Source organism: Saccopteryx leptura, chromosome 5 (assembly GCF_036850995.1).
Source record: "Saccopteryx leptura isolate mSacLep1 chromosome 5, mSacLep1_pri_phased_curated, whole genome shotgun sequence".
NCBI classification, from domain to species: domain Eukaryota; kingdom Metazoa; phylum Chordata; class Mammalia; order Chiroptera; family Emballonuridae; genus Saccopteryx; species Saccopteryx leptura.
In genome coordinates, this window is record NC_089507.1 from 39,592,749 (window position 1) to 39,604,894 (window position 12,146).

The 12,146-nt window shown below is 39.1% G+C and overlaps 1 protein-coding gene across 4 annotated transcripts in view; it reads left to right on the plus strand.

Moving 5' to 3' along the window:
- Window positions 1-12,146, plus strand: part of CEP135 (centrosomal protein 135) — a 73,887-nt gene that overhangs the window by 53,226 nt on the left and 8,515 nt on the right. For 3 of the 4 annotated variants that reach the window (XM_066385549.1, XM_066385551.1, XM_066385552.1), the window contains 3 exons: window positions 3,535-3,645; window positions 3,922-4,107; window positions 11,349-11,558. In XM_066385549.1, the coding sequence (XP_066241646.1) occupies window positions 3,535-3,645; window positions 3,922-4,107; window positions 11,349-11,558 (507 nt within the window). The remainder of the gene's footprint in view (window positions 1-3,534; window positions 3,646-3,921; window positions 4,108-11,348; window positions 11,559-12,146) is intronic. The other variant, XM_066385550.1, reaches the window with a different exon arrangement.

The following is a 12,146-nucleotide window of genomic DNA, read 5'->3' on the forward strand; positions in this document are numbered from 1 at the left end:
ATTTATTCTTCCTATCCAAGAGCAAGGAATATTCTTCCATCTCATTGTATCTTTTTCTATTTCCCTTAACAATGATTTGTAGTTTTCATTATATAAGTCCTTTAAATTCTTTGTTATGTTTATTCCTAGGTATTTTATTTTTTTTGTTGCAATCGTGAAGGGGATTATTTTTTTTAGTTCATTCTCCAATGTTTTATTGTTGGTATATACTTCGTTCTCCAATGTTTTATTGTTGGCATATAGAAAGGCTATGGACTTTTGTATGTTAATTTTGTATCCTGTGATCTTACTGTATTGGCTTATTGTTTCTAGTAGTCTTTTTGTAGGTTCTTTGGTGTTTTCGATGTATAAGATCATATCATCTGCAAAAAGTGATACCTTTACTTCTTCTTTTCCGATATGGATGCCTTTTATTTCTTGGTCTTGTCTGATTGCTCTGGCTAGAACCTCTAGTACCACATTAAATAAGAGTGGAGAGAGTGGACAACCCTGTCTTGTTCCTGATTTAAGGGGGAAAGCCTTCAGTTTTGTGCCATTTAATATGATGTTAGCTGATGGTTTATCATATATGGCCTTTATCATGTTGAGATATTTTCCTTCTATACCCATTTTGTTGAGAGTCTTAAACATAAAATTGTGTTGTATTTTATCGAATGCCTTTTCTGCATCTATTGATAAGATCATGTGGTTTTTCTTTGTTTTGTTGATATGGTGTATTATGTTAACCGTTTTACGTATGTTGAACCATCCTTGAGATTCTGGGATGAATCCCACTTGATCATGATGCATTATTTTTTTAATATGTTGTTGTATTCGATTTGCTAGAATTTTGTTTAGTATTTTAGCATCTGTATTCATTAGAGATATTGGTCTGTAGTTTTCTATTTTTGTGCTGTCCTTGCCCGGTTTCGGTATGAGGGTTATGTTGGCCTCATAAAATGTGTTTGGAAGTATTGTTAAAATTTTAATAACATAAATATCAACAATATTTATATAATAAGAATAATATTTATTTATTGCCTGACCTGTTGTGGCGCAGTGGATAAAACCTCGACCTGAAAATGTTGAGGTTGCCAGTTTGAAACCCTGGGCTTGCCTGGTCAAGGCACATATGGGAGTTGATGCTTCCTGCTCCTCCCCCACTTCTCTCTCTCCTCTCTCTCTCTCCCCCTCTCTCTCTCTCCTTTCTAAAATGAATAAATTAAAAAAATTTTAAAAAAAGAATAATATTTATTTATTTATTGATAATGATGTTTATAAGGGTATTTAAAATTGTGGGTTAGCCTGACTGGTGGTGGCATAGTGGATAGGGTGTCAACCTGGAACACCAAGGTCCCAGGTTCAAAACCCCAAGGTTGCTAGCTTGAACGTCAGGTCATCCTACTGAGTGTGTGATCATTAGCATGATCCCATGGTTGCTGGCTTGAGCAAGGAAGGGGTCACTGGCTTGGCTGGAGCCCTCCCCACTGGTCAAGGCACATATGAGAAGCAATCATTGAACAATTCAAGTGCTGCAGCTATGAGTTGATGCTTCTCACCTCTCCCCCTTTCTGTCTCTGTCTGTCTCTCTCTCGCTCACTAAAAGAAAAATTGTTTAGAATGTTGCTATACATTGTAGGGGGTCTAATAAGTACAGCCGTGGTCTCTTTACCATTTTCATCTTCATTATAAGGACTCCTAAAGCTGTTAGCATGGTATTTATTCCCTATAACAGAAATTGTTGTCACCCTACTGGATGAGGACCTCAACATCACTTCCAAGATGAAGTTGCTGTGCTTTTTTTTTTTTTTTTTTTTTTTAAGAGAGTGAGACAGACAGGGAGAGAAATGAGAAACATCAACTCATAGTTGCAGCACTTTAGTTGTTCATTGATTGCTTCTCATATTGTTGTAAAGTACTGTACCCCAGATGCTGAAAAGTACCGTACCTCACTTCTGCGGGTTTACATAGAGACACCAAGTCCAGATGAATTTTGAAGGGTTTTATTAAAAGAGGAGATTTATTAAATATGCTGGCCGCATATGGCTGACACGGGGCATTTGCAGACCCAAATCATGTGTACCAAATACATCTCAGGGGCTGGTTACTGGTTATATATACCCTTGATCACACACGGGCTGGGGAGAGGATAACATCATGGCACAAGCTTACATTTGTTTAGGGCAGGGGTCCCCAAATTACGGCCCACGGGCCACATGCAGCCCCCTGAGGCCATTTATCCGGCCCCCTCTGTACTTCTGGAAGGGGCACCTCTTTCATTGGTAGTCAGTGAGAGGAGCACATTAACCATCTCATTAACCAAAAGCAGGCCCATAGTTCCCATTGAAATACTGGTCAGTTTGTTGATTTAAATTTACTTGTTCTTTATTTTAAATATTGTATTTGTTCCCGTTTTGTTTTTTTACTTTAAAATAAGATATGTACAGTGTGTGTAGGGATTTGTTCATAGTTTTTTTTATAGTCCGGCCCTTCAACGGTCTGAGGGACAGTGAACTGGCCCCCTGTGTAAAAAGTTTGGGGACCCCTGGTTTAAGGGATACACAAGAACATTAAGACTTTCAAGGCAACACAATAAAAAACATTTATAATCTTTCAGGGTTCATCGTCCCTCCTTTGCCTAGAGGTATGTTACTCTCAGGATTCCAGAAAGGGGGGAGGAACTACAGTCAATGTAAGGTGGTATGTAAATTCTGTCTCCCATTGAAAGAGAAGAAGTTTCTTAGTTAACCTTCATTTAGTTTTAAAACTAAATGACCCATTGTCCTTGCAAGCCAGAAACTTCTACACTCTTCTTCCTCCCCCTCCCCAAAGGAAGGACGGGACAGGAAAGCCTGACCTTTCCTCCTAGAATATCAATATTAATTTTGCAGCTTTTTGGTACCTTACTACAATATGTGCCTTGACCAGGGGTGCTCTAGCCAAGCCAGTGACCCCTTGGGCTTAAGCCAGCGACGTTGGACTCAAGCCAGCAATCCTGCACTCAAGCTAGTGAGCCCGTACAGTTTCTTCACACTCTTACCTACTGTGCCACCACTGGTCAGGCTGAAGTTGCTGTGTGTTAAAGACCCATGATAGATTTTAATGATTTGTCCTTACTTCCAGTGGCTTAATTTCCTTATAAACATTAGTAAATTAGTGAATATTTTAGGATGTCAAATACTTAAAGGTATAAGTTTTGTTGTGCTGGTTTATTAAAGTATTATATCCAGAAGACCAGTAATTATCATATTTTAAATATTTTATTTTTTTAAAAAGTAAACATTATTTTGTATAAAGCATTTTGCTGATACATGAATTTTTTTAATGCTAATGAGCCAGATACATGGTTAGGACTATTATGAAAAATGTGTGGTAATATTTGGGTAAAAAGTCAAGATCAGTTAGGAAAAATAAATGCACGAAACATTCAGGAACAGCTTTCCTTTTTTCCTACTCTCTCTTATTCTCCAAATTCAGAAGTAGCTATTCAAATACAATAGAGCTCATTAGCTGCTCTGTTCATTTTAGATTCATCTTCAACTTTCTGATTTATAGGAAATCTCATTGGAATTGGAAGCAGCAGTGCAAGAAAAAGAAGAAATGAAGAGTCGAGTTCATAACTACATAACTGAGGTGTCTCGATGGGAGAGCTTAATGGCCACCAAGGTGAGGAGACATTGTTTAGGTTGGGTTTAAGACTGATTTTTTGTTGTTGTTTTACTTTTTTATATTTCTGTGTTCTGCCTCCTGTATTAGCTTATTAACATAGGAGATTAGAGATCCTGCCTGTCTTTTTATATCTCCCCAGTGATCTTACTTAGTGTAGTGTCTGCACAGATAGCTTATGCTTCCTAAATTAAAACAAAAATCCCTGTGTGTGTATGTTTGTGACATGGGTATTCCGGTACTAATTTAGAAACAATTTACTTATGCTTAAACCAGGAGAAAGAAAACCAAGATTTGTTAGACAGATTTCAGATGCTTCACAGCCGTGCTGAGGACTGGGAGGTCAAAGCCCACCAGGCCGAGGGGGAGAGCAGCTCTGTGCGGCTGGAGCTTCTCTCCATTGACACGGAGCGCAGACACCTTCGTGAGAGAGTGGACCTGTTGGAAAAGGAAATTCAGGAGGTAATTCATTTGTTTGTCTTGTGAAGACTTTATTTAATAGAAAAGAAAGCATTCAAAGGTACTTTAATTAAAGCGATGGTTAAGCATTGATAAAATCAATGCTTTGTGATCTTTTGTCATGAATTCTAATAATTTGCTTAGGAGCACCATTACTTTTTTTATTGTAGTGAAATAGACCTAACATCAGATTTACCATCTTATCCAATTTTAAGTGTGCTGTTCTGTGGCAATTGCTGTATTCACATTAGTGTGCAGCTATCACCACCATCTAACTACGGAACTTTTCATCTTCCTCAACTGAAACTCTACCCATTTAACACTCACTCCCTAGTCTCCACACACCCACTCCTGGCAACCACTGTTCTGCTTGCTTTATGGATGTGATACTCCATGTACCTCCTGTAAGAAGAATCATACAATATATATCTTTTTGCAACTAGCTTATTTTATACTTAGCCTTAAGATTCACTTAACCTCAAGGTTATCCATGTTATCTAGCATGTGTCAGACTTTCATTTCTTTTTAAAGGTGAATAATGTTTCTTTTTTATTTTTTCTTTTTCCAAGTGAGAGGAAGGGAGGTAGACTCCCAATGCACCCTTCCCAGGATCCCCCCAACAATTCTCATCTGGGTCCATGCTTGCAACCCAGCAGTTTTTAGCGCCTGAGGCAGAGTCTCCCTGGACCAGTCCTCAGCACCTGGAGCTGATGCTCTCAAACCAATTGAGCCATGGATACAGGAGGTGAAGAGAGGGAGAAGGAGGAGGGGGAAAGGTGGAGAAGCAGATGGTTGCTGCTTCTGTGTGCCCTGACCGGGAATTGAACCAGGAACATCCACACGCTAGGTTAATAATGTTCTACTACTGAGCCAACCAGCCAGGGCCTGAATAATATTTCATTATATGTGTAAACCACATTTTGTTTATCCACTCATTTGTCAAAGGATATTTGGTTTGTGTCCATCTTTAACCATTGAGAATAATGCTGCTATGAACATGTGTATATATTATCTGTTTGAGTCCTTGATTTCAATTCTTTTTTTTTCCTAAGCTTTTATTCATTTTAGAGAAGAGAGAGAGGGAAAGAGCGAGAGATAGGAGCCTGACCAGGCGGTGGCGCAGTGGATAAAGTGTTGGACTGGGACGTGGAGGACCTGGGTTCAAGACCCTGAGGTCGCCAGTTTGAGCGCGGGCTCATTGGGTTTGAGCAAGGCTCACCAGCTTGAGCCCAAGGTTGCTGGCTCGAGCAAGGGGTCATTTGGTCTGCTGTAGCCCCACGGTCAAGGCACATGTGAGAAATCAATCAGTGGACTACTAAGGAACCGCAGTGAAGAATTGATATTTCTCATCTCTCTCCCTTCCTGTCTGTCTGTCCCTATCTGTCCCTTTCTCTGACTCTCTCTGTCTCTGCCACACAAAAGAGAGAGAGAGAGATATGGTGGGGAGGAGCAGAAAGCATCATCTTCTATATGTTCCTCGACCAGGCAAGCCCAGGGTTTCAAACCAGCAACCTCAGTGTTCTAGGTTGATGCTTTTATCCACTGTGCCACCACAGGTCAGGTGATTTTAATTCTTTAGGATATACCCAAAAGTGGAATTGCCTGATCATATGGTTATTTCCCTGTTTGATTTTTTGAAGAACTCTTATGCAGTTTTCCACAAGGGCTACACTATTTTATATTCCCATTAGCAATGTAAGGATTTCAATTTCTCAACATCCTTGTCAACACTTATTTTATGCTTTCTTATAATAGCCATCCCAATGGGAGTGAAGTGGTGGTATCTCATTTTGGATTTGACTTGCATTTTCTTTTCTTTCCTTTTTTTTCCTCTTGATTTTAGAGAAAAAGGAAGGGAGAGAGAGAGAGAGAGAGATACAATTTGTTGTACCAGTTATTTATGCATTCATTGGTTGATTCTTGTATGTGCCCTGACCAGGAATTGAACCTGCAACCTTGTTTTATCAAGATGATGCTCTAACCAACTGAGCTACCTGGCAAGGGTTTGACTTGCATTTTCTTTTCTTTCTTTTTTTTTTTTGTATTTTTCTGAAGCTGGAAACGGGGAGAGACAGTCAGACATGCGCCCGACTGGGATCCACCCGGCACGCCCACCAGGGGCGAAGCTCTGCCCACCAGGGGGCGATGCTCTGCCCCTCCGGGGCGTCGCTCTGCTGCGACCAGAGCCACTCTAGCGCCTGGGGCAGAGGCCAAGGAGCCATCCCCAGCGCCCGGGCCATCTTTGCTCCAATGGAGCCTCGGCTGCGGGAGGGGAAGAGAGAGACAGAGAGGAAGGGGGGGGGGGTGGAGAAGCAAATGAGCGCTTCTCCTATGTGCCCTGGCCGGGAATCAAACCCGGGTCCCCCGCACGCCAGGCCGACGCTCTACCGCTGAGCCAACCGGCCAGGGCCTGACTTGCATTTTCTTAATGATTAGTAATGTCGAGCATTGTTTTGTGTGTTTACTGGCCATTTGTTTATAATCTTTGGAGAAATTCAGATCCTTTGCCTATTTTTAAATCAGGTTATTTTTTGTTTTATTTAGAAAATTTAATTTAACAGGGTGACATTGATCAATAAGAATACATAGGTTTCAGGTACACATTTCTATAGCATTTGAACTGTTGATTATGTTGTATACCCAGCATCCAAAGTTAAACCATTTTTGTCACTGTTTTTTGTCCCTTTATGCCCTTCCCCCACCCATCTCCCTGGTAACCACTTAATTTTTATCTATGTCCATGAGTCTCAGTCTTATATCCCACCTCTGTATGAAATCATACAGTTCTTAGCTTTTTCTGATTTACTTATTTCACTCAGTTCTAAGGTCCATCCATGTTGTTGTAAATGGCAATATGTCATCATTTCTTCTGGCTGAGTAGTATTCCATTGTATATATGTATCACATCTTTTTTATCCAATCCTCTGAGGGACACTTTGATTGTTTCCATGTCTTGGCCACTGTGAACAATACTGCAATGAACATGGGGGTGCATGTGTCTTCACGTACCGGTGTTTTCGAGTTTTTAGGGTAGATACCCAGTAGAGGGATTGCTGGGTCATATGATAGTTCTTAGTTTTTTGAAGACCACCATACTTTCTTCCATAATGGTTGTATAATTTGCGTTCCCACCAGCAATGAATGAGGGTTCCTTTTTCTCCACATCCTCTCCACCCCTTGTTATTAAATCAGGTTATTTTTTGTTATTGAGTTGTAGAAATTATATGTATAACCTGGATATTAAATCTCTTATGAGATACATGTTTTCTAATTTTTTTTTCATTTGTGGCTTGACTTTTCACTCAGTTTTATCCTTTGATGCATAGAAGTTTTTCATTTTGATGAAGTCCAATTTATTTATTTTTTGCTCTTGTTACATGTATTTTTGGTGTCATATTTAAGAAATGATTGCTAAGTTCAATATAATGAGGCTTTCTCTCCATGTTATTCTAAGACTTGTATAAGTTTTAGCTCTTATGTTAAGGTCTTTGATCCATTTTGAGTTAACTTTTGTGTATGATATAAGGGTGCCAATTCATTCTTCTGTATATGAATTTAAATAAGCTCTTGTCAAAAAGACAATTTAATAAAGTTTGAATTCAGTTAAAATATAGGTTGGCTCAGTGGTAGAGCGTCGGCCTGGCGTGCAGAAGTCCTGGGTTCGATTCCTGGCCAGGGCACACAGGAGAAGTGCCCATCTGCTTCTCCACCCCTCCCCCTCTCCTTCCTCTCTTTCTCTCTCTTCCCCTCCTGCAACCAAGGCTCCACTGGAGCAAAGTTTGCCTGGGCGCTGAGGATGGCTCTGTGGCCTCTGCCTCAGGCGCTAGAATGGCTCTGATTGCGGCAGAGCGACACCCCAAGATGGGCAGAACATCACCCCCTAGTGGGCATGCCAGGTGGATCCTGGTTGGGCGCATGTGGGAGTCTGTCTGACTGCCTCCCCATTTCCAGCTTCGGAAAAATACAAAAAAAAATATATATATATATATATATGGACCCTAAGTTATATTTATTTAGAATAGTTGGCTATTAGATTTTTTTGTGGGTGTGTGTGTGGGGTGTGTGTGTGTGTGTGTGTGTGTGTGTGTGTTTAGAACAGTATTGCAGTCTTCATTTTTCAGAAGGAAATATTATCTATAGTTATAGAGCCTGACAGGTGGTGGCACAGTGGATAGTGTCGATGCTGAGCTGAGGTCCAAATGATCCCATGGTCACTGGCTTGAACCCCAAGGTCACCGTCTTGAGCCCAAGGTCACTGGCTTAAGCAAGGAGTCACTGGCTTGGCTTGGGCCCCCTGGTCAAGGCACATATGAGAAGTAATCAATGAATAGCTAAAGTGCCACAACTATAAGTTGATGCTTCTCATCTCTCTCCCTTCCTCTCTCTTTATCTCTTTCTCTCACCCCCTCCTCTGCTAAAATAAATATAATTATAGTATGTAGAATTATTGCCCCCTAAAAGGTTTATTTAGGTCCTAACCCCCAGTACTTGTGACTATGACCTTTTTTGATAACAGTATCTTTGCAGTTAAAGTCAGGTTAAAATGATGTTATACTAGAGTAGCACAGGCCATACCCCAATGACTTGTGTCCCTTATAACAGCAATTTTCAACCGGTGCACCATAAGAATATTTAAAATGTATAATACCTGACACTTTAGTCAGGGGCACTGACCGATTGTCAAAAAAATGACAACAGCTTACATAATAGTAGCCATCGGTGTGAATAAATCAAAATTATGCTATTTTTTTTGTCAAATTAGCAAAAATATATGTTTTGGTGTGCCACAGAATTTTAGTATTTAGTTTGTGTGTGCCATAAGATAAAAAACAGTTGAAAATTGCTGTCTTAAAAGAGAAATTTGGACAGAGAAGACACAAGGAAGAGTGCCAGGCAAAAATAGGGGCAAGCTTGACCAGGCGGTGGCACAGTGGATAGAACGTCGGACTGGGATGTGGAGGACTCAAGTTTGAGACCCCAAGGCTGCCAGCTTGAGCACGAGCTCATCTGGTTTGAGCAAGGCTCACCAGCTTGGTCCCAAGGTCGCTGGCTTGAGCAAGGGGTCACTTGTTCTGCTGTAGCCCCCCTCCCCGTCAAGACACATATGAGAAAGCAGTCAATGAACAACTAAAGTGCCACAACAAAGAATTGATGTTTCTCATCTCTCTCCCTTCCTTTCTGTCTGTCCCTATCTGTCCCTCTCTCTGACTCTCTCTGTCTCTGTCACACACAAAAAAAAGTAGGGCAGAGATTGGAGTGATATGCAGATAAGGCAAGGAACTCCAAGGATTGGCAGCAACCACCAGAAGATGGGAGAGAGGCAAAGAACAAATTCTCCCTCAGTACCTCCAGGAAAGGCAAACTGTTGATGTCTAAATTTCAGACTTGTAACCTCCGGAATTGTGAGGGAATCGATTCCCTTGTTGTGAGCCACCCAGTAATTTGCAGTAATTTGTTACAGTGTCCTAAGAAACTAATACACTATGTCTGTTTCTATTTAGAATATAGTAACTAAAGGCATGCTTTTTTGCCCTGGCTGGACAACTAACTCAGTTGGTTAGAGCATCGTCCTGATACGCAAAGTTTGCTGGTTTGACCCCTCATCAGATCAATGTTCCTCTCTCTCTCCCTACCTCTCTAAAATCAATAAATAAATTTAAAAAATAAAATAAAAGCATGCTTTTCAACCTTTAAAGAGTTATCAGGAGAAACTATTCTTTAGTTCTCTGATGTTGTCCATGTTCTTATGTGGTATATGAAATTGATTAAATTGATTTATATATTATATTTAGTTTGTTCTGGGGAACCATTGATTTATTAACTCATTCATATTTGGAAAATCCAAATATTTACTTTTCTGCAACTGTTGACATTAAATCTTTAAAAAATGTTTTAATTTATTTCTTTTGAAGAGAGAGAGAGAAACATTGATTTGTTGCTGCACTTATTTATGCATTCATTGGTTAATTTTGTATATGCTCTGACCAGGGATCAAACCTGCAATGTTGGTGTATAGGAACAATTCTCTAACCAACTGAGCTACCTGACCAGGGCAGCATTTATTAAATCTTTACACACAGTATTTGATTTTTATAGTTGATTAAATTCAGTAAAGCCTATTTGAATTAATTTGCAAGTATTTGCTTCTTCTTAAACTCTAGAAGTAGAATTTAAATCAGTTTGTATTTATCACTCAAAATCTAAAGTGTAAGAAATTTAAAATGTGGGTTTTTCAAAGTAAAAATATCTTAGTATTTCAAACTTTGTTCATTATTTCAGTTATTAATATGTTATAAAGTAGTGTATTATTATTAAATTAAGTTTAAATATGACTTCAGGTATTTTGTTTTAAAGCAAACTCCATTTTTGAAATTCAGTATTTAAAGACTATTTATGAGTGATAAGTGCAGGGTGCGGTACAGTAGGTTTACAGTTGTGAGTATGCAAAACAAAGAATTATACTTGTACTATTATTAATTATTGTATTATTTCCCATACCAATAACTGTAAACTTTTGTCCCACCCTGTAAATACGTTTTTTCTTGAAAAGTAATTATCATAAGAAAGAATTTATAAAGAAAAATTTAATATAACTTTAGAAAGCTCGAATATTGCCTGACCAGGCGGTGGTGCAGTGAATAGAGCGTCAGACTGGGATGTGGAAGACCCAGGTTCGAGACTCCGAGGTTGCCAGCTTGAGTGCGGGCTCATCTGGTTTGAGCAAAAGCTCGCCAGCTTCAACCCAAGGTCGCTGGCTTCAGCAGGGGGTTACTCGGTCTGCTGAAGACACACGGTCAAAGCACATATGAGAAAGCAATCAATGAACAACTAAGGTGTTGCAACACTATACGAAAAACTAATGATTGATGCTTCTCAGCTCTCCGTTCCTGTCTGTCTGTCCCTCTCTCTGACTCTCTTTCTGTCTCTGTAAAAAAAAAAAAAAGAAAAAAAAGAAATCTCTCATATTCAGAACACCCTAAAACAATAATTTACATGTTGCACCTTGTAAATATATACGTGAAGTATTGAATACTTAGTTATTATGATTAGTAATTATACGCAGTTCATTCTGTTAAGCATTAAATAGGCCATCTTTAAATATAGCACACAGCTTCTTGAGAGTATCTGAAAACATGCAAAATTTGGCTGTTATATTTTTATAAAGTGAGGTGGTAGGTACACAGATTCCAGCCTTTAAAATTATTGGGTTACTTTTTACCTGTTTCTTTTTTTTTTACTTTTAGCACATAAATGCGCATCATGCTTACGAATCTCAGATCTCATCAATGGCAAAAGCCATATCTAGATTAGAAGGAGAGCTGAGACATCAGGAAGATGAGAAGGCAGCAGTATTCAGTGACTTGTCATCTCTTAGAGAACTCTGTATTAAGCTTGATTCAGGCAAAGATATTCTGACCCAACAATTGAATGCTAAAAGCCTTGAATTTGAGAGGGTAAGAACTTTAAAAAGTATTATTGTTAACACATTGTTTCATTGAACCCTGTTCTATTTTTTTTATTTTATTGCCTAATATATTTATTCACCTTTAGAGTAGTTACATTTGACTCCAGGATTTTGAGAACCAAATTTGACTACTAGATTTCTCTGACAAACGTGGTGAAATTAGGTGCTGGTCTGTTTTAGAATGGATGGGTATTTAGGAGAATGTTAGTCTTTTATAGAGAAGCATGTCCCAGTACATTCTTCCTCTGTTTAAAGGTAACACTTAAATGGAGGTGTGATCATTTCACTGCTTCCTAAGTAGAACATTTTTTCTGATAAAAATCTCAAGGCATTTAAATCTTTAAAAGTCTAGGTAGCTGGTATTTCTCATTCCCAAACTGAATAACCCAGTGTGTGTTTTCAGTCAAGCATTCGTGTTTTTAATTTTCACTCATTTAGTATCTCTGTTTTCAGGTACTGAGAAGCTCAAGTACTGGCTTGACTGTGTAGTTAGAGGAAACAGATTTAATAGACCAGAGGGCCTCCTTGCTGATGGGGTGGCGAAATTTTTTTTTTTTTTTTTTTTTTTTTTTTTTTT